At 30.9% G+C, this 18,364-nt stretch overlaps 2 protein-coding genes across 2 annotated transcripts; one reads left to right on the forward strand and one right to left on the reverse strand.

Annotated features, from left to right (window-relative positions):
* Nucleotides 1-212: 212 nt before the first annotated feature.
* Nucleotides 213-5,667, reverse strand: ACL5 (S-adenosyl-L-methionine-dependent methyltransferases superfamily protein). Its single transcript, XM_088491932.1, has 10 exons — nt 5,399-5,667; nt 4,506-4,572; nt 4,192-4,286; nt 3,025-3,127; nt 2,766-2,854; nt 2,272-2,428; nt 2,092-2,167; nt 1,838-1,896; nt 1,593-1,729; nt 213-665 (listed from the first exon to the last, which is right to left on the reverse strand). The coding sequence occupies exons 1-10, from the start codon at nt 5,626-5,628 to the stop codon at nt 587-589; spliced, it is 1,092 nt and encodes a 363-aa protein (XP_088348058.1). The 5' UTR covers nt 5,629-5,667; the 3' UTR covers nt 213-586.
* An 11,215-nt stretch (nt 5,668-16,882) lies between these two features.
* Nucleotides 16,883-18,364, forward strand: LOC107647696 (uncharacterized). The gene is made up of 2 exons (XM_088491174.1): nt 16,883-17,803; nt 17,894-18,364. The coding sequence occupies exons 1-2, from the start codon at nt 16,883-16,885 to the stop codon at nt 18,362-18,364; spliced, it is 1,392 nt and encodes a 463-aa protein (XP_088347300.1).

An 18,364-nucleotide genomic window follows, 5' to 3' on the forward strand; every position in this document is an offset into this window, starting at 1 on the left:
AGTATTAATTAATTGTCACAACAATTAATAAATGCTAAATAAGGCAAGTTATGATTGTTTTTGGCTGGTTTTCTTTGGTTACTAAACATTTCCGTTCGTGAAATTTGTAGTAAAATTAGTTGAGTTAATTAATTTTATGTATCATAACTTTTGAGTCCAAGTATTAAAGTAGGAACATTGCGTTGAAGTTTAATCAAATTTCTGGAGTCATGTTCTTGAAACAAATTCCAAACTATTGATTGATATTTGTTGTGCTTATTGATTTGAATTTTGAGCCCTTCAACCTTTGTAAATCTGTACAAGCAAATTCTTACATACTCTAACACTATTGCACTACTATGCTAATGAACACATGCATTATTATTGCATGTATTACAAAAATTGAATGTTGGCTCGGATCAACTTTACAATGCGTTTGGTTTGAGTAAAAATGGGAGAGAATTATCGACACGAAATTTATTTGTGAAAAATTATCTCTCATCTTTACTCTAATAGACTAATACAAACACACGCTAAAGTTAAATTTAGACTAATGCAGTATTTGAAAGAGTATGCAAGGATTTCCCTATATTTATAGTTCCAAACTTTAGAGACGATAAGCCACACCATGCCCAGGAATAAATCTAGCATTTTCTTCTGTGTACACGTGAGTTTCGTTCTTCAACCTGCGCCACCCATTAAATTCTTGTCAAATCTCATTATTGAATATATTTTAGGTTAAATCAATTCGATGGTTGCTATAATTTTTCTAAGCCTATAATTAAATTTTTATATTTAAAATAATTTTAATTAGATCTCTATTAGTTTTCTATTAGTTTTATATTTGTAATTAGATTTTTTTAACAGTAAACGTTACAAAAATATTTTTTTCCATCTCACATCACATTATAACAAAAATTATTTTTAGTCTTTTAGTGATAAATTTTTAGTGATTAACTACTGTACTACTTATTTAATTTATGTTTTTACAGTAATTATATACTTTTTGCGACCATTAAAAATATCTTTACCGGCATTAGATAATTGTTGTTTGAATTTTTTAGCGACAAAATATAAGACAGTTAATGTCTAATTATCAATAAATATATTAACAATTATTTTTATTGTTGCTAAAAATAAAATAAATGGTTGCTAAAACTGATTTTTTTAATAGTGCCACTAGTGAATATGCTAAGTATATTCTTTTAAGTTAAAGATTTTTGTAATAATAAGATGTGATATAAATTTAAAATTAGTATAAGAACTCAATAATTAAAAATTTTAAAGTGTAAAAATTTAATTATAAATTTAGTAAAATTATAGATATTAATAGAGTAATTTAACCTTGTAGTTTAAACTTCAACATTAAGCTATATATGTAGTTTTTTTTTACTATTATATAAAAAGATAGACAAAAAACAGTTTGAATATTTTGATTTTTTGAACACGTAAAGTCATAGATTATATACTGAAAAATATAGAAGTCAACATTTTTAACCAACAGTTTATTTTTATACTATTAAGCTGAGTTTAGAGTTTAGTATTTAAAATTTAGAGTGTTAATTAAGTAATAATAAAAAAAGATGAATTTTATTAAGAAGGAATGGACTTACGATTGTGAAACAGTCTTATTCATGGTAGCAGCTGATTGGAACCAAGCACCATTTAGATAAAGCAATTCTCCATCTATCCTTGCTTTGATTCTTTTGTCCATTTCCTCAGCACCAATTGATAATGGTTCATCAGAAGCCTAAATTGAATTAGCATATATGATCATGTAATAAAGAAGATTGATTAATTATTAATTACAATTACAATTAATTAGAAAAATAAGCATAGTTTTTAAATTTTCACATACCATAACCCATCCCCATGTATCAGCAAAAGATGGTACATGAGTGGAATATACCATCACATCTACAAGGGATAAGAAAAAAAAATTGTATTAAGTTGAATGAAAATAATATCCTTAAATTTAATAATAATAATAATAATAATAATAATAATAATAATAATAATAATAATAATAAATAAATAAATAAATAGCTAAAAAAAGATTGACCCTCTGAAAAAATAAAAAATAAAAAAGGGTCTTAAATTGGATCATCTTACAGTTGAAGACCTGTTTGATTGTGTTATATATGGAAGTGAAGACCTCCTTGTGTGTGAATATACCTGCTGGTCCAGCCTGCACAAAATACAATATTTTTTTATTTTTAAAATATAAACTTATTATTTATAAAGAACATTATCTTATGAAATCTTATATGTTTAATAATCACAATAATTTACCTGGGTGACAAAAATGCCATGATCATTGAGCTTGGGCTTCAAGATTTTCTCATAAAAGGATTTGGTGTAGAGTTGATAGCAAGGCCCATCTTCAAGTGGGTCAGCCAAATCTCCAACAATCACATCATACTTCTCCTTTCTCTTTTCCAACTCAGCCCTTAAAATGCAAAATTCATCCTCAAATTTTTTACAAGAAATATTCAAGAGCGAGCAGAATTTATTATTTTTAATTATTATTTTTAGTTATTAAACTAATTTTTTTAGTTTAATAATTTAATAATATATTTTTAATCATATTTTTAAATATTAATAACTAATTATTGACAAAAAATAATAAATTGTATTAATCTTCTAATATTTTTTTCATTTCTTTTGACACGGGGATATTTTTTAAAAACACTTTTAGTCATCAAACTAATTCTCTTAATTTAATAATCTAACAACATATTTTTAGTCACATTTTTACGTTCTTTTTCAATTATATATATACTTACTTGGCATCATTGATGACAAGGTCAAGCTTCCTGTGATAAAATGTCTCCCTATTCACAGTCAAATATTTCCTACAGAAATCTACCACCTCCTACAACAATTCAGAAAAAATTATTTATAATTAATTAATAATGCACCATGCTTCCAATATCTACATCATATATAGTTATTGTTATGATTTTTTTTTTCTTTTAAATTGTCACCCTATCCATATATAAAAACTTCTTAAATTTTATGGATAGCTAGGATGTAGAAAGTAACCTGGTCTATGTCGCACATGACAACTTTGTCTATTGTCTTATGTTTGAGGGCTTCCCTAGCAGCAGAACCTTCACCTCCTCCCATAATAAACACCTTTTTTGGGCTGCCACAATAACAATTTTTTTTATTTATTTTATTGTGATAAATTATGATATGTGTATTTGTCATTTTTTTAAAAGATATATGATCAACTGAATTATCATTTGCTATTAAATAAATCATAATATTCTATTCAATTATAGATAGTAAACAAGTTGATACAACATCTCATAAAAATAATTACAACAAACATTTCAGTTTTTTATGTCTCTTGATATTAGTCAAAGGCTAGAGTTCACCAAAAGCAAAAAACCCAATCAAGCCCAACCACCAATAGAAGCATATATAAAGCATGTGAAATATTTGTGATCTTGCAACTAACAATTTTTTAAAACGAAGATGAAGTCAGTGTCGCCTAGTTAATGATTTTAGAATAAACATTTTTGACAAAGTTTATGAAATCAAATCAATCTACTTATTACTTTCTTTGAACTATAAAAGCTTAAATAAATTATATAAGTCTTTTAGGTAGTGTTTGGGAGAAAGACTAAAATTGAGAGAGAGAATGAAATAAGTCTTAGTATTGTGTTTGGTGTAAAATGTGAGACAGAGACTGAAATAATAATGAAACTCTAATTTAATTTGAAATGTGAGACAGAGACTGAAATAATAATGAAACTCTAATTTAATTTGCACAAAACGTAAAGTTGGAATTAATTAATTGAAATGAGGGTATTTTAGGTAAAAATGGTATTAAAATTTCAGTCTTCGTTCTCAAAAATTTCAGTCCTCTGTATCTCGACTTTTTAAAGGTACTGAAATACTGAAATTTTGAGTACAGGAACTGAAATTTTAGTACCAATCTCTAGACCAACAAATATGATACTAAATCTCAGTCTTCCAGTCTCCGTCCCAGTACCTTAAAATAAACGCTATCTTAGTAACTTAAGTATTCTCTACGAGTTTAATTTGTCTACTCAAATTTTAAGAATTGCATGACTCTTAAATGCAAATCTTAGGCATATTTTATAGCATATAATACTTCAAGAAGATCTAAAAGGAGAAAAATCATTAAGAGACCAAAAAATGGTTTTCATAAAAAAAATTATACACAATATTAATACTTACTTGGGGTGGCATAAAAGGGAGGGATGAATCAAGCATTCATGATAAATAAACTCATCTGATTCAGCACTCTGCATCTTTCCATCAATCATCAAAGCCTATTCACAATATAAATGGAAAGAATAACATTATTTAAACATAATATAAGTGTATAAAAAGATTTGTTGCAACAGAATATGAACTATCATAAAATCTAATAATAATATAATTGGTATTCATACAGAGTAAAATAAATTACATGTTCAAAAATTATTAAATAATTATAACATAGATATATAACTAGAATAGAAGAGAAAAAAAAAAAATCAATTTCAAACCTTTCCAAAACGCTTTGTATCCAAAAGAGCTATGTCTTGGTACTTGCTAACCCCTTTGTGGAGCACCCTGTTGAAGATTTAAAAAAAAAAAATGGTTGATGAAGTTACTTGAAACTAAAATTATCTTTCAAACAATAAAGAAAATACTAAAAATGATTGTAAAATCTTCATTTGTTTTACTATTATAATGTACTTAACCTAAATTTTAATATAAATTCTATTAGACTCTAACTATTTCTAATTCAGATATATTCAATTTATTATAAAAATTTATAATTTAATTCTTATTAGTTATTTTTTTAGAAGAAAATGTAATAATCCTAAAATATATATTTTAGAATATTTCATAAGTTTTCATCAAACATCAATCACAAAAATAAAAATTCTAAAAAATCATTATAACAAAAATATTTTTAGTGACAATAACATAATGATTACTAGATATCTTATTTAGCTTATATTTTTGTAGCAATTATATATTTGTCGTTATTATCATATGTTATAATACCAATTATATATTTTTTGTGACCATTAAAAAGGTTTTTACTAACAATTATATAATTGCCACTAAAAAATTTTAGCAACAAAGTATAAAATGACTAATGTCTAATTATTGGTAAATATATTTATAACTATTTTTATTGCCGGTAAAAATAAAATGAATACCTTTTAAAAGTAATTTGTATAATAGTGAATATTGTATTTGTTAAAAAAAATTAAAATAATCTAATTAAAAATCCGATAAAATTATAAAAAAATAATAATTAAACCTTATATTTAATATATAAAAAGTAACAGTGACATATACTAGAGAACGAAACAAGTATATATATATCTTAATTAATTGATTTGGAGTGTGCATTAGAGAGTAAATTAGATAAAAGATTACGAACCTATTGAGTTTGAAGGACCATTTGAGATCATCGTCAATGACTTCCTCATACCATGATGAGGAATCATAGTTACCATTACTTCCATTCTTTTGTTGATTTTCAGGGCCAAACCTTGAGAACTCATGGTGGTTATTATTATTATGAAGAATACCATTGGCATGGTTTTTTTGAGTTACATGGCAAAATTTTGAGAAACCATTAACATAGAGAAGTTGAGGAGCCTCACCCATGTTTAATTGATTTAGTCTAAGAATGTATGTATTTGTTGTTGGGGTGTGCCAATAGTGGGATGCACTCTCCTTTTATAGCTACTCCATGATGAATAAAATTAAATTATGAATATTATTTATGAATATTTTAATAGCATGATCCACTAGCTATAGTATATGGAATAATTAAGTGGCGACATAAGTAATTATTCTGTTACCGACAATCATACCAGCCAGTGTCACATTAATGCACCCTCCAAATTCAGCATTTGGACCTCACCAACCAGTATCTGCCCTTTGCAATAGCCAAAATTATTGCACTTAAACTACTATTATGTACTTTTTTCTAGTTAAATGTTTTTAGTTTTTAAGACTATATGCAACTTAATTAAATGTTACAGTCTTCTTTTAGTGTGCACTTTAAGTAACCCCTATATTACAAAGTAAAAATGCAATTTGATAGAATTTTACTTATAACACCCCAAATTTTTAAAAATTAAATAATTAATTATTTATTAGTTATTATATTATATTAAATATTTGTTTTTAAAAAAATAAATTGAGAGTTAGAAAAGATTTTGACATTAGAACTAGTTTGATTTTCAGATTTATAAATATTTTGGATATTGGACTTGACCTGCTGATTTATCGGAAATAATATGTGAGAATTGAAAATAGATTTTTAGTACTGAATTTGATTCGTTTGAGTTATCAAAAATGTTTTCTGAGAATTAGAAATAATTTGGTTGGAACCCTGAAAGAGTGGCATACTCCGAATTTTAGAGAAAATGTTGCCGAAATTTTTATAAAACTCCAAAACTTTGTTTAAGACGTTATTTAAAAGCCAATCTGATTTATGAATATTGTTTGATTTTGAATTATTATGGAAAGATTTATTTTCAATCCGATTTATTAAGAAAAGTATAATCTTTTAAATTCACTTTTTTGAGAAGAGATTTTATTTTAAGTTATGATATGCATTTGGTTTGTTAAGAAAAAGAAAGAATGAGAAAAGAACATGGCACGTGTGATTATGAAATGTTTAAAAGGTCACGAGAGGGTGATGAAAAGTAAATGGTTATGGTGCCGATGGAAAAATGTTAAGCTGTGGGCTTTATATGTGAATCATTGTGCGGGGATGCCCGTGTGTATGGAATGGCTTCCAGGAGAAAGTGGCACATGCTTCAGCTGGAGAATCAGCGCCTGCAAGTACTTGCAGAGGTCATGTTCGGCATACTTCAGCTGGAGAATCAGCGCCTGCAAAGGTTTGAGACCTTGCAGAGGTTATGCCGCTGGAATACCTTATTTGACTTGCGAGTCGGATTGCGTCGGGTGCGGGTCGAAACCGACAAATGAGCTCATTACCTGCGATAGGACTAGACATGCATCATCATTGTTTGCCCATTTACATTTGATTGTGTTTGCTTATCTTGTCTCTCTGTGATTGTATTGTTTGTCTTATTGCTATTTGTTTGTGTGTTGATCTGTTTCTTATGCTATTAGTTTGTGTATTGAGGTGACTAAGTATTGAGGTTGTGATTGAGATTTGTCTTAAGTTCGGAATTTAAAGAAGGTAATTAATTATATAAAGTAATAGTAAAAAGTATTTTCAAAATGTTTGATAAAAATATAGTTTTATTGAATAAAGTTAATTATTTGCAATTTATTTCATAACTCTTTCGGCATTCCCATTCCCTACTGAGAACATGTGGTTTTGTTCTCACCCCAAAATCTTCCACCTTTCAGTGACAGGCTCGAAGGTTCAATATGAAGCTGCGGATGAGTAGTAAATTTACTTGTGATTCCTGTTATTTTTTATAGAGTTCCCTCACCCTTGTTGCTTTAAGTTTTATTTTATCCAGATGGATAGGTATTGTATTCGAGTTTTATATTGAATTTATTTGTATAGCACTTATTATTATTAATAATTATGTGATTATTATTATTTAAAGATCTTTGATATGTAATTTTAATTACTAAAAATAATTTTTTGGAGTTTTCTATAAAACTGAAATGCGATACCGAACTAAAGGCTCAATATTAAATAGTTAATAAGAAAAACAGGTTAATAATGCGTTACTTTTGGCACGATCATGACATGCTAAAAGTTAGAGTGTTACATTACTCAATGTGTATTAGTTTCATTTTAATAATTGATGACAAAAACCTTAAATCGTTTTTAATATTTTTTATTTTTAAATTTTATAAAAAAAAATAATAATTTTTTTTGTTTTAAATTTTTATTTTTTATAAAACTTTAAAAATAAAAAATATTAAAAATATAAACAAAAAATAAAAATACAAACTAAACGCATCCTTAGCTTATTAATATTGGGAGTTTCAAAATATCTAACTACTTAAAGATTGGCTTTGTTAAACTTCGTCTTATGATCATATACAAAGTAGAAATTGAAAGTATTTTTTAAAAAGAAAAAATTACATCTAAATTAAAAAATATGTCAAAACAATTTTTAATTTCAACATTTAAGTTTTAAAAGTCAATTTTTTTTCAATAAAATAAATCTTCCAAACAATTGTTATTAACTACCAAAAAATATACATTTTAAAATGTTGAAGAAAACCTAATATTTTGCATAATCTTAGAACATGTAATATCTATAAGATAATATAGATCTTAGATACATTTCACGTCGGCTTAGTTTAGTAAAGTTTTTAAAAAAATGGTTCCATGATATTATATTATAGTTTTTACTATCGAAAGGTTCATAATTCAATCCTTGTTGAACCAAAAAAAAAAAAAAAACATAAAATAAATAAAAAAATAAAAAAATCTATATAAAAAATTAAGTAAACCCAAAATAAAAGTTCTTACTTAAAAGATGTGTTACCTCCTCCAGTTTAAATTTTTGACAAAGTGATTTCATGACATTATTCAAACAGTCTTTGCATATAGATATATCTCATTTCTAAAATTTAAACTCGAAACCAATAATATAATAATAAAAAAAAGAATTTATTTTATCTATACTTGATATTTGTTAATACCCGAAAACAATGTAACTCTCTAGGATTGGTGGTACACATTGGTGTACCAATGTACTAGAATGGTGCTGGTTGGTTTTCTCTTTTATGGTGGTGGCTACAAATATGCCATTGCCATTGGCAAAGCCTAGCTGGTAATCCATAATCATATTTATCCATTAACGTTAGACATTGATGTTGTTCTTGTTGTTATGCATGTGTGGACAAATTTAAACAACTTTTTGGGTGTCTGCTTGAACAATGAAGAAGTAGGAATCACCAATTAGCACGCGCGGAAAGTTGTTGGAGGTAGGAATATAATCAATGAAATTTAAAGGGGTTTTTGATCCAATTTTGGTGCATGCAATGGTGGTGCTGATTGTGGGTGGGACCCACAAAAGCATGCACACGAGGGCAACAAAAAGTGCCACGCGGATACACATGTTATTGTTTCATTGGATACAAAGGATAATTTGGTAGGCCCATCAACCATGTTGGATATTTTTATTTAATTATATGAGTGACCACCCATTCATTTTATATGGTGTGTTGTGGTCAAGCCAATCTTTGATAATACCACCCACAATGTGTTTCTGTGTATGTGTTACTAGTGGGGGTACTATTCATGTCAATCCTCCTCCCAATCTTAAATTCCCAATTTTTTTTATTTTATTTTTTCTCAGAGTCAATTATTATTTCAAAAATAACTTATATTAACCAACATCAACTAATTTTATTTTTAATATTTTTTATTTTTTAATATTTAAAAATTACTATAAAAAATAATGTAATTATCGACGCTAAAAATTGACGGTTAAATTTTTCGTCGATAAAATAAAATAAAAATATTAAAAATAAAATATTAAAATCGACAATCGTGTTGTCTATTATTTTAGTAATTTTCTAGCATTTTAATATTATCGTGATATTACTGACGAAATGTTGGGTGACATTTTTTTTGTAGTGAATGTTATTAGGATTTAATGTTTAAGGCTTTAAGTTGTAAAGTGACTATTGATAGTGAAGAATAAAGATATGACAATATTAAGAGTGGTGTTGAAAAGAAAATTAAAAAAATGTGAAAGAAGTTGTGAATATATATATATATATATATATATATATATAAAAGATAATTTTAAAAAAGAATTGGCTAAATTTAGATGATGTTAGCTAATGCACTACAACAATTTTGGCAGATAGCGGCGGTTATGGGGCTATATTGTGGTGGTTTTTAACTGCCGCCAAACATATTGCGGCGGTTAAACCAAACGCTGGAAGATAAGTTGCGGGTAAACGGTTAGGGGCGGTTTTAGCTAACTACTGGAATAATCGCCGCTAAACGTCTATCAATTTTGTGGCGGTTTGCAACTGCCGCTAAATTTTAGTATTTTCGTTCATAGTTATTATAATCGAACCGGACCGTTCGGTGGTCCAACCGACTCAATCATTAAACCCGCGCTTCCACCAATAGACCTACAACGTGTGGATCACTGTAGAATATCAACTATGTAAAACCTTCCACAAACGAAGAAGGTAGGGCTCGAACCTTAGAATATCTACTATGTAAAACCTTCCACAAACGAAGAAGGTAGGGCTCGAATCTGGAACCTGGAAGAAGGAAAAGCTTTAATAATGTCATGTTACCACCAAGCAAAATATCTCTTCGATGTATATAGCGCTAATAATTATATATATCATATAAACACATTTGATTGCCACACAATTTTTTGTTGTATACTTTATATCTAATCATAGTTATTATATGCACCTTATATATTGGGTAAAATGAACAATTAAATCAAATGGAGGACCAAATTACATAATTCTACCAAATTGAAAAACATTACCAACATTACCTAAAAGCACATTCTTATGTAATTCGAATCAGTCTCATTCGAATTAGACAAACCAACACTAATTTGAATTAGTCCTATTCGAATTAGTAGTAATGCTTGTAATTTGAATTTGTCCAATTTGAATTATGCTTGCATGTAGTCTTAGGGTAGTTCGAATCAGGGTGATTCGAATTATGCACGCTAGGACGTCCTTAGTAATTCGAATGGGTCAGCTTCGAATTAATTTTTTACCATAGTAGATCGAATTAATTTACATCTATTTATATATGATCCAAGTGTATATAAAGAGTACAATAAAGAGTACATTTAATAATATCCATAATGAATTCAATAAAGAGGACATTCAATCATAAATAAAAAATAATAATTATAAATATTTTTTTATAAATTATTAAAAATCAAATATTTTCTAAAAATATTTATTAAGATTTAGAATTTAGTCTTTAATATTTAAAATTAGTGAAATATTTGCCAAAAACATTATATTTTGTTGGTCAGTTAGCATTATTGAATCTATTAACCACGATAATATGCAGATGATTGATTGATTTTCACATAAAAATATTTTTATTCTATTTAGTATTTAATTTTAATAAAATATTAATTAATTTTGAATTTAGTTATTATGAATTCTTATATCTAAGAATACAAGTTAAGATTGTTATTTAAAAAAATTTTAAATTTTTTATTTTAATAAATGATCAACAAACCATTAAAATAAAAAAATATAATTTAAAATTATAATTTTAGTAAAATTATAAAGTTTTGAATTTTTAATGACTTGTAGAAAATATTTTTAATTATTATTTTTAATATTTTATAGAAAATATTTATAATTATTATTTTTAGAAAATGTTTGATTTTTAATTAGTTCAGAGTATGATTTTATTTTCTTCTTTTACATCCATGTTTGAATGTAAATTTAATTGCCAATAAAGTAAACAAGAAAATCTTATTGGTAAATTTGTTCACATGAGTTAACATATATAGCTTATTTAACTTGTGAATTTTTTTTTACGTAAAACGAATGTAGAAAAAGTATTACGAGTTCAAGTAACAATGATTTAAACATATGCAGCTTAAAAAAGTAGTGTTTACTTAACTAGATTATACTCAGATGGTTATTACTAAAGAAACATTGCAATACGTGGTAATACGCATTTTGCGGCGGTTTAAACAAAAGCGCCGCAAAATGTAAAACAATAACTCACCCGACGGTACATATAGCGGCGGTTTTTGAAAAGACGCCGCAAAATGCAAGCCTGATTAAAATATAGCGACAGTTCAAGAAAAATCGCCGCTAAATGTAGTCCTGATTGCAACTCCAACCAATAACCGTCGCTATATGTGTTGCAGGTTGACGTTTTGCTTAAAACCGCTGCAAAATTTTCGTCGCTATCTGCCGAAATTGTTGTAGTGATGGTATATTGTTTCTCAGTGGAATTGCATTATTTATTGTCAATAGTAATGAGTTTCTATTTGCTAGCTAATATATAAGGGTTTTGAATTGTTAAATTAAATCTATTTTTTAACAAAATATTTTTATTACATATTATCAAAAATCAAACACGTTATAATCAAATGCTTAATTAGACTCTACTAGTTGAATATGAAACAATAATTGAAAATATAGTATTATGGACTTCCAACTTAATCTAATGATAAAAAAATATACGAAAGTTTGAGAATTTAAATGAAAGTATACACAAAATGATAGAACTGATAAAAATAAATATTATTGTAACATCTCAACTTGTAAATATTATCCATTTTAATATTTTGGACCTTACGAATTTGTTTTTGATGGTAGAAATGATGGTAAGATTTTTCATACTCTTTTAAGACATATTTTATTCTCTCTTCAATTATGGTGGAATTTTACACTCCATTCCTTAGTTGAGTCCAATGTCCACGTTGATACATCGATTCGAATACTAATTTTAATACTATTTGAAATATTTCAGTTAACCCTCTTGTAGATATTATTTGTTTTGGCATTCTGAGTTTTACGATTTTATTCTTGATGGTAGAAATAATAACAAAATCCTCCTTATTCATCCATCAAAATGCGTCAAGAAGAGAGAGGTGTCCATAGCTTTTGAGAGGATGCTTCATTATTCTTTCCAATTTATATGGGACTTTACAAATACTATAAAATAGAATTTGATTGCAAAATAAATTTTTTTAGAAAAAAGAATGGCATTGGGCATTGGCATGAAAGTAGGGTGAAAAGGGTTGAAGATGGAAGTGTGTCATGTGTGGGACCCATGCAATTGTAGAAGTATTTGAAGAAGGGTGTTTTCTAGTTAAGTTGAGCGTGGCTTAATTCCACTAAGAATTTTGTGGAGAACCCACTCTTTTAGTTTTGCCATTGTCCTATGTATGAGTACCTCATTCACTATAGTGTCCTTATTCCTCATGATGTGCAACAATTCTTTCATGTGCCAAAAAGATAAAAGGCAAATTTTCCTTTTTCTACTTACCTCATTCTGTTAAATCATGATAAGTGACTCACTCCTTCTATTTTTTTTTTCATTTATTTTCTTAGTGGGTCTGAAATTTCAATTTAATTATACAAGGACTTCATTTCATGTTTGGAGAATCTTTCATGTACACGTTTTTGGGAAATTGGAAAAGCAATAGTGATGGAAATTAAAGGGTGTGTGTTGTGTGGAATCAATAGTGAACATTATATAGTAGCTATGAAAGCAACAACATATTTAGTTGCAATGGTGGTAGTGAAGGCTTTAATTATCAAAGAAAATAAGGATGATCACAATAGTGATAATGGTTGTGGAGAGTGGTAGGAATGGTGGTAATGGTAAGTTGGTAAATAGTGATGAGAATGACATTAGCTAGTAGCTTTTTTTTTTGTCCACGGTACTCGACAGGCCAATAATTAATTCGTCGCAGATTCAAACTTCATTTAAGGGTCTGCTGTTGGCCAATAAGTTACTGCATGCACAAGGCGGAATTCAAACCCCCAATACTTACTTAAGCGAATGAGGGAACTAACTATTTGACCAATCCAGTAACATAATAATGCAAATGAAAAAATTAGCTTAGTTTATTTAGATATTCATTATTTCTAGCAGGATCAAATAGTTTGTTATTAGTTACTAGGGTTTAGGATATATATACTATGAATGATGAAATTACATTGTATTGTACGCATGGTGATTGCATATATGATTCGTTACAAGGGTTCGTTTATGGTATGTTTTGTAATATAATCACAGTGAAATTTATCTCCTAATACTAAGTTTTTTTTTTTATTAGAGAATTTTCATGAGTCGGTGCTTATTATATGCATGCCAATTAAGTTTATGATATGTATCGGTGATCAACAAGGTTTGTTTGAACTCTAGTATAAAATATTTTAGGGATTAACGTTTTATATATGTTGGCAAAAAGTATTTCATGATATGTTTGAGATTTGCGATCGTTAAGTTACTTTGGATAAACATCAATTAAAACCTTAAAACTTTATGTATAATTCTCTTTTTTAGTAATAGTTATAATTCAACATTTAAATTTATAAATCAAAGAATTTAATTTTAATGTATTGGTTGTATAAAAAATTTTATCCGATTATCTAGTTAAATTTAAGCATTTAAATCACTTTTTGAGTAATAAATTCAAAAATTAATTATTCTTGCTAATGTAATAATACACGGTTGGTTATTTATATAAAATTTTTGTATACTAATTGTGTATTAAAATTAAAGAATCACAACCGCTTAAATTTATTATTTTAATCAATGCAAAAGAATAACTTAATTAGGTATGTGCCTATTATTTTTAGGTGGCTAAAAATGTGAGAATCATACAAATACAAATTAGTTGAGATGACAAGATAATGCAATGAAAAGAGAAAAGAAGTTAATTAATTTTGTCAAATATGTGAATGACAAGTGTCTACAGTACTTGTTGCTAGCTACATGCATGAAGAGCAATGAGTATTATCAACTTTCCCATGATAAATGTCGAGACAAAGGGTGAAAAATTAAAGCACCTTTATTTGAACACAATCCATCACAAGCATGAAGGTGCTATTTGGATTATTATTTGAAGCTTTGAACTTTGTATGATCATTTTCATGAACTTTATAGCAAAGTTCAATTCATGTGCAAAAACATACCTTTATGGAATGTCTCCATTATATTGGGTCAATGAGTTTAATCACTACAACAACAAAAACTAATTAAGGGCAGTGTTATCTCTCTAAATCTCTTCTCATTAAAGAAGTCAAACCTCCTATGTCTTTTTTGTTATGTACTTCATTTGTTTTAAAAATAATTATTTAAAAACACATATATTAAGAAAAGTAATAAATTTATTTTGACAAGGTTATAATTATATTAATAGACAAAATTATTCTTGAATAAAAATGAATATATAATTAATGATAATTCAATTATGGGTGATATTGAAAAAAATAATTAACTCCATCTTGATATTAAAGATATTTTAAAATAACAATTATTTTAATTTATAGATTTTTTTTTAAGAAAAAAGAGTAAATAATAATATTTATTACTTCAGAAATTGAAGATTAGTGCGGTCCTACTATGCACATGAATAATTTGCACGAAATGAGGAAATTCCATTTAAGCAGATAAGATCAATATTAACAAAGAGAGAAAAAAAAAAAATCATGGTTAGCTAATTTTGTGGGAAGAAATTCCATTTGAGCAGATAAGATCATTATCAACAAGAAAAAAATAATGGTTATCTAGTCTTGTGGGAAGATTTTATTTTTTGAATTCTTGTTAGTAATAGATCATGTTACATAGTATATATCTAGGATAATTAATTGAGCTATCACCATTAAAAAAAAAATCACTTTTAGGCTTTTAGCGGTTATTTATATTTTTATTAACAATAATAAAAATAACCACTAATATATTTATCGGGGCAAAAAACTAAAATAAGCCAAGGAAAATTGTAAATTACCTAAATAAGCCAAAGTGAAATTCGTTTCAGCAATGAGCCAAACCATATATTTATATAATTCGAACCAATGTGGTTCGAACTCGAATCATTAATAATTCGAACCAAGCCAGTTCGAATTATAGAAAGAGTAGTTGGTTCAAGTAATTCGAACCAAGCTGGTTCGAATTACTTAGGGAGAAGCTGCAACATATAATTCGAACCAGACTGGTTCGAATTATAGGGAGAGATGCTGCATCAAGTAATTCGAACCAAGCTGGTTCGAATTACACAACAACTAATTCGAACCAGTATGGTTCGATTTAGTGGTAGACAGAGCAGTATATATAGGGTTGTAAACGTGAGTTGCTCTCATTAGAGGGTGTAAGATGGCTAGTGAGGAGAGTTTTGTTGTTTTAATTCACCACAGAGGATCCATTAAGAGGAAAACTCGTTCCGGTGTGAAGTTCACAGATAAGGATCCTCTATGTATTGTCGTGAATCCAACGACGAGCTATGATGACCTTGTTAGATTTGTTCTGATAAAACTTGGTCTGGAAGGTGCGAAGCGGGTAAAGAAGTTTTTCTACCGCATTCCAATCACAGTCCTGCAGGATACCGTGAAGTATGATTGTTTCACCATTGGCAGTGATGAGGACCTGCAAGTCATGTTTCTTTGTCGGAGGCAGTTTCCGGAGGTGAGGACACCAAAATTGTTGGCAAAGCTGGTTGATGTGGTATCCAGCTCAGGGGGTTCGAACCGGAATACCACCACTGTAGCCACGGCGGCCGGTTCCAGTTCCAGGCCTGCCGTTGCTTCTTCCTCCGTCCCTGTGTATGAGCCAGCAGTCCAACCTGTCGCCTCCCCGTCTTTTGATGTTGATCTCAATGACGGCGTAGGCGACGAGGTAGGATCATTTGATATTCTGTCGAACGCTTTACAGGGCGTTCCACCGGTTGGCGTCGGAGACGGATTGTTGGGTGATGCAGAGGAGGACGACGTCGAGCAGGATATAATTGACGATGACAGCGGCGATGAGGTTGGAGCGACTGAGCCTGCATTGGCGGTCGGTGGTTCTAGTTCTGGCACACAGCAGTATCCACCACATTTTTCCTCTTTGGACCTGGATGCCATGAGGCAGGAGGGGGTTTCAGGGCACTCTGTTGGATTCGGAGCTAGAGATGCGGAAGGGACTGCTGGTCTGACAAAGTTCCAAGTTGGTCAGCAATTTCAGGATAAAGATGAGGCCCTGTTAAGTGTGAAGACTTACAGCATCTGGCGAGGGGTACAGTACAAGGTAGTGGAGTCTGATCATCGTCGGTATGTGGGCAAGTGTTCTGAGTTTGGGAATGTGTGCACATGGTTGATTCGACTGAGTCTCCGGCAGCGCAAGGGCATTTGGGAGGTCAAACGGTACAATGGACCTCACACTTGTCTGGCCACATCCATCTCGAGTGATCACGGGAGTTTGGATTATCATGTGATTTCGTCGTTCATTATGCCAATGGTTAGGGCTGATGCATCCGTCAGCATCAAGGTGCTCCTGAATGCCACGACAGCACACTTTGGGTTTAGGCCGACTTACAGGAGGGTCTGGATGGCGAAGCAGAAGGATGTTGCCCTCATCTACGGTGACTGGGATGAGTCATACAATGAGCTGCCTAGGTGGGTGTTGGGAGTCCAGCTGACGATGCCTGGTACTGTTGCAGTCCTAAGGACAAGCCCCGTTCGAGTTGGAGGACAGGTAGATGAGTCTCAAGCATATTTTCACAGAATTTTCTGGACTTTTCCACCGTGCATCGAGGCATTCCGTCATTGCAAGCCCCTAATCAGCATTGACGGCACACATCTGTATGGCAAGTACGGGGGAACGTTGCTGATCGCGATTGCACAAGATGGGAACTCCAACATTCTACCTGTTGCGTTCGCACTAGTCGAGGGTGAGAATGCGGAGTCGTGGACATTCTTTCTCTCCCACCTTCGACAGCACGTGACACCACAGCCGGGTCTGCTGGTAATATCGGACAGGCATAACGGCATCAAGGCTGCGCTTGAGGCTCCTGACGGAGGGTGGTTACCTCCATCTGCCTACCATGCATTCTGCATTCGACACGTAGCGGCTAACTTTGCCCTTACCTTCAAGGGGAAGGACGCACGGAGGCTTCTAGTGAATGCAGCGTATGCAAAGACCGAGGTTGAGTTTGATTACTGGTTTGATATTCTGCGGTCTGAGGACCCGACGATGTGTGAGTGGGCAAACCAGATTGATTATTCCTTGTGGACTCAGCATCGTGATGAGGGGCGGAGATTCGGTCACATGACGACGAATATCTCCGAGTGTGTGAACTCGATCCTCAAGGGTGTCAGAAATCTCCCTGTATCCTCCCTGGTGAAGGCAACATATGGTAGGCTTGTGGAACTCTTTGTTCGCAAGGGGAGAGAGGCAGAGGCCCAGATGGGAACCGGACAACAATTCAGTCAGCACTTGGTGAAGTCCATTGAGGCCAACTTGAAGATGGCCAGGTGCTTCACGATGACTTTGTATGACCGAGATAACTCCGAATTCACCGTAGCAGAGACCACTCCTACTGGTTCTTTCTCGTTGGGTAGCTACAGAGTATCGCTTGCCTCTCGGACCTGTGACTGCGGGTACTTCCAGGCGCTTCATTTCCCGTGCCAGCACGCACTTGCATGCTGCGCCTACTCACGGGTTACCTGGTCCTCTTATGTTCACAGCGTGTATCAGATTAGTTCAGTGTTCAGTGTGTACCGGATGGGATTCACACCATCGATACCGGAGGGCTTCTGGCCACCTTACGACGAGCCCACCGTGATTCCGGACCCTGCCAAGAGGCGTGCGAGAGAGGGTCGTCCGAGATCCACTAGGATACGGACGAATATGGACAAGGCAGATCCGAACCGGCCAAAGAGGTGTGGCCTCTGTCGCCAACCCGGACACACCCGTCGGAGGCCAATGGCCAGCTGA

Source organism: Arachis ipaensis, chromosome B6 (genome assembly GCF_059453495.1).
Source record: "Arachis ipaensis isolate K30076 ecotype BB chromosome B6, ASM5945349v1, whole genome shotgun sequence".
NCBI classification, from domain to species: domain Eukaryota; kingdom Viridiplantae; phylum Streptophyta; class Magnoliopsida; order Fabales; family Fabaceae; genus Arachis; species Arachis ipaensis.

Bases quoted from the DNA above. Each gene is read 5' to 3' on its own strand.
- ACL5 (XM_088491932.1), bottom strand. From the start codon at position 5,628: ATGGGTGAGGCTCCTCAACTTCTCTATGTTAATGGTTTCTCAAAATTT. The intron at 2,855-3,024 runs GTTACTTTCTAC...GAATTGTTGTAG, and splicing joins TCATGTGCGACATAGACCAG to GAGGTGGTAGATTTCTGTAG. The intron at 1,897-2,091 runs GTAAGATGATCC...TATCCCTTGTAG, and splicing joins AATCAAACAGGTCTTCAACT to ATGTGATGGTATATTCCACT.
- LOC107647696 (XM_088491174.1), top strand. From the start codon at position 16,883: ATGGTTAGGGCTGATGCATCCGTCAGCATCAAGGTGCTCCTGAATGCC. The intron at 17,804-17,893 runs GTTCGCAAGGGG...GCCAACTTGAAG, and splicing joins GTAGGCTTGTGGAACTCTTT to ATGGCCAGGTGCTTCACGAT.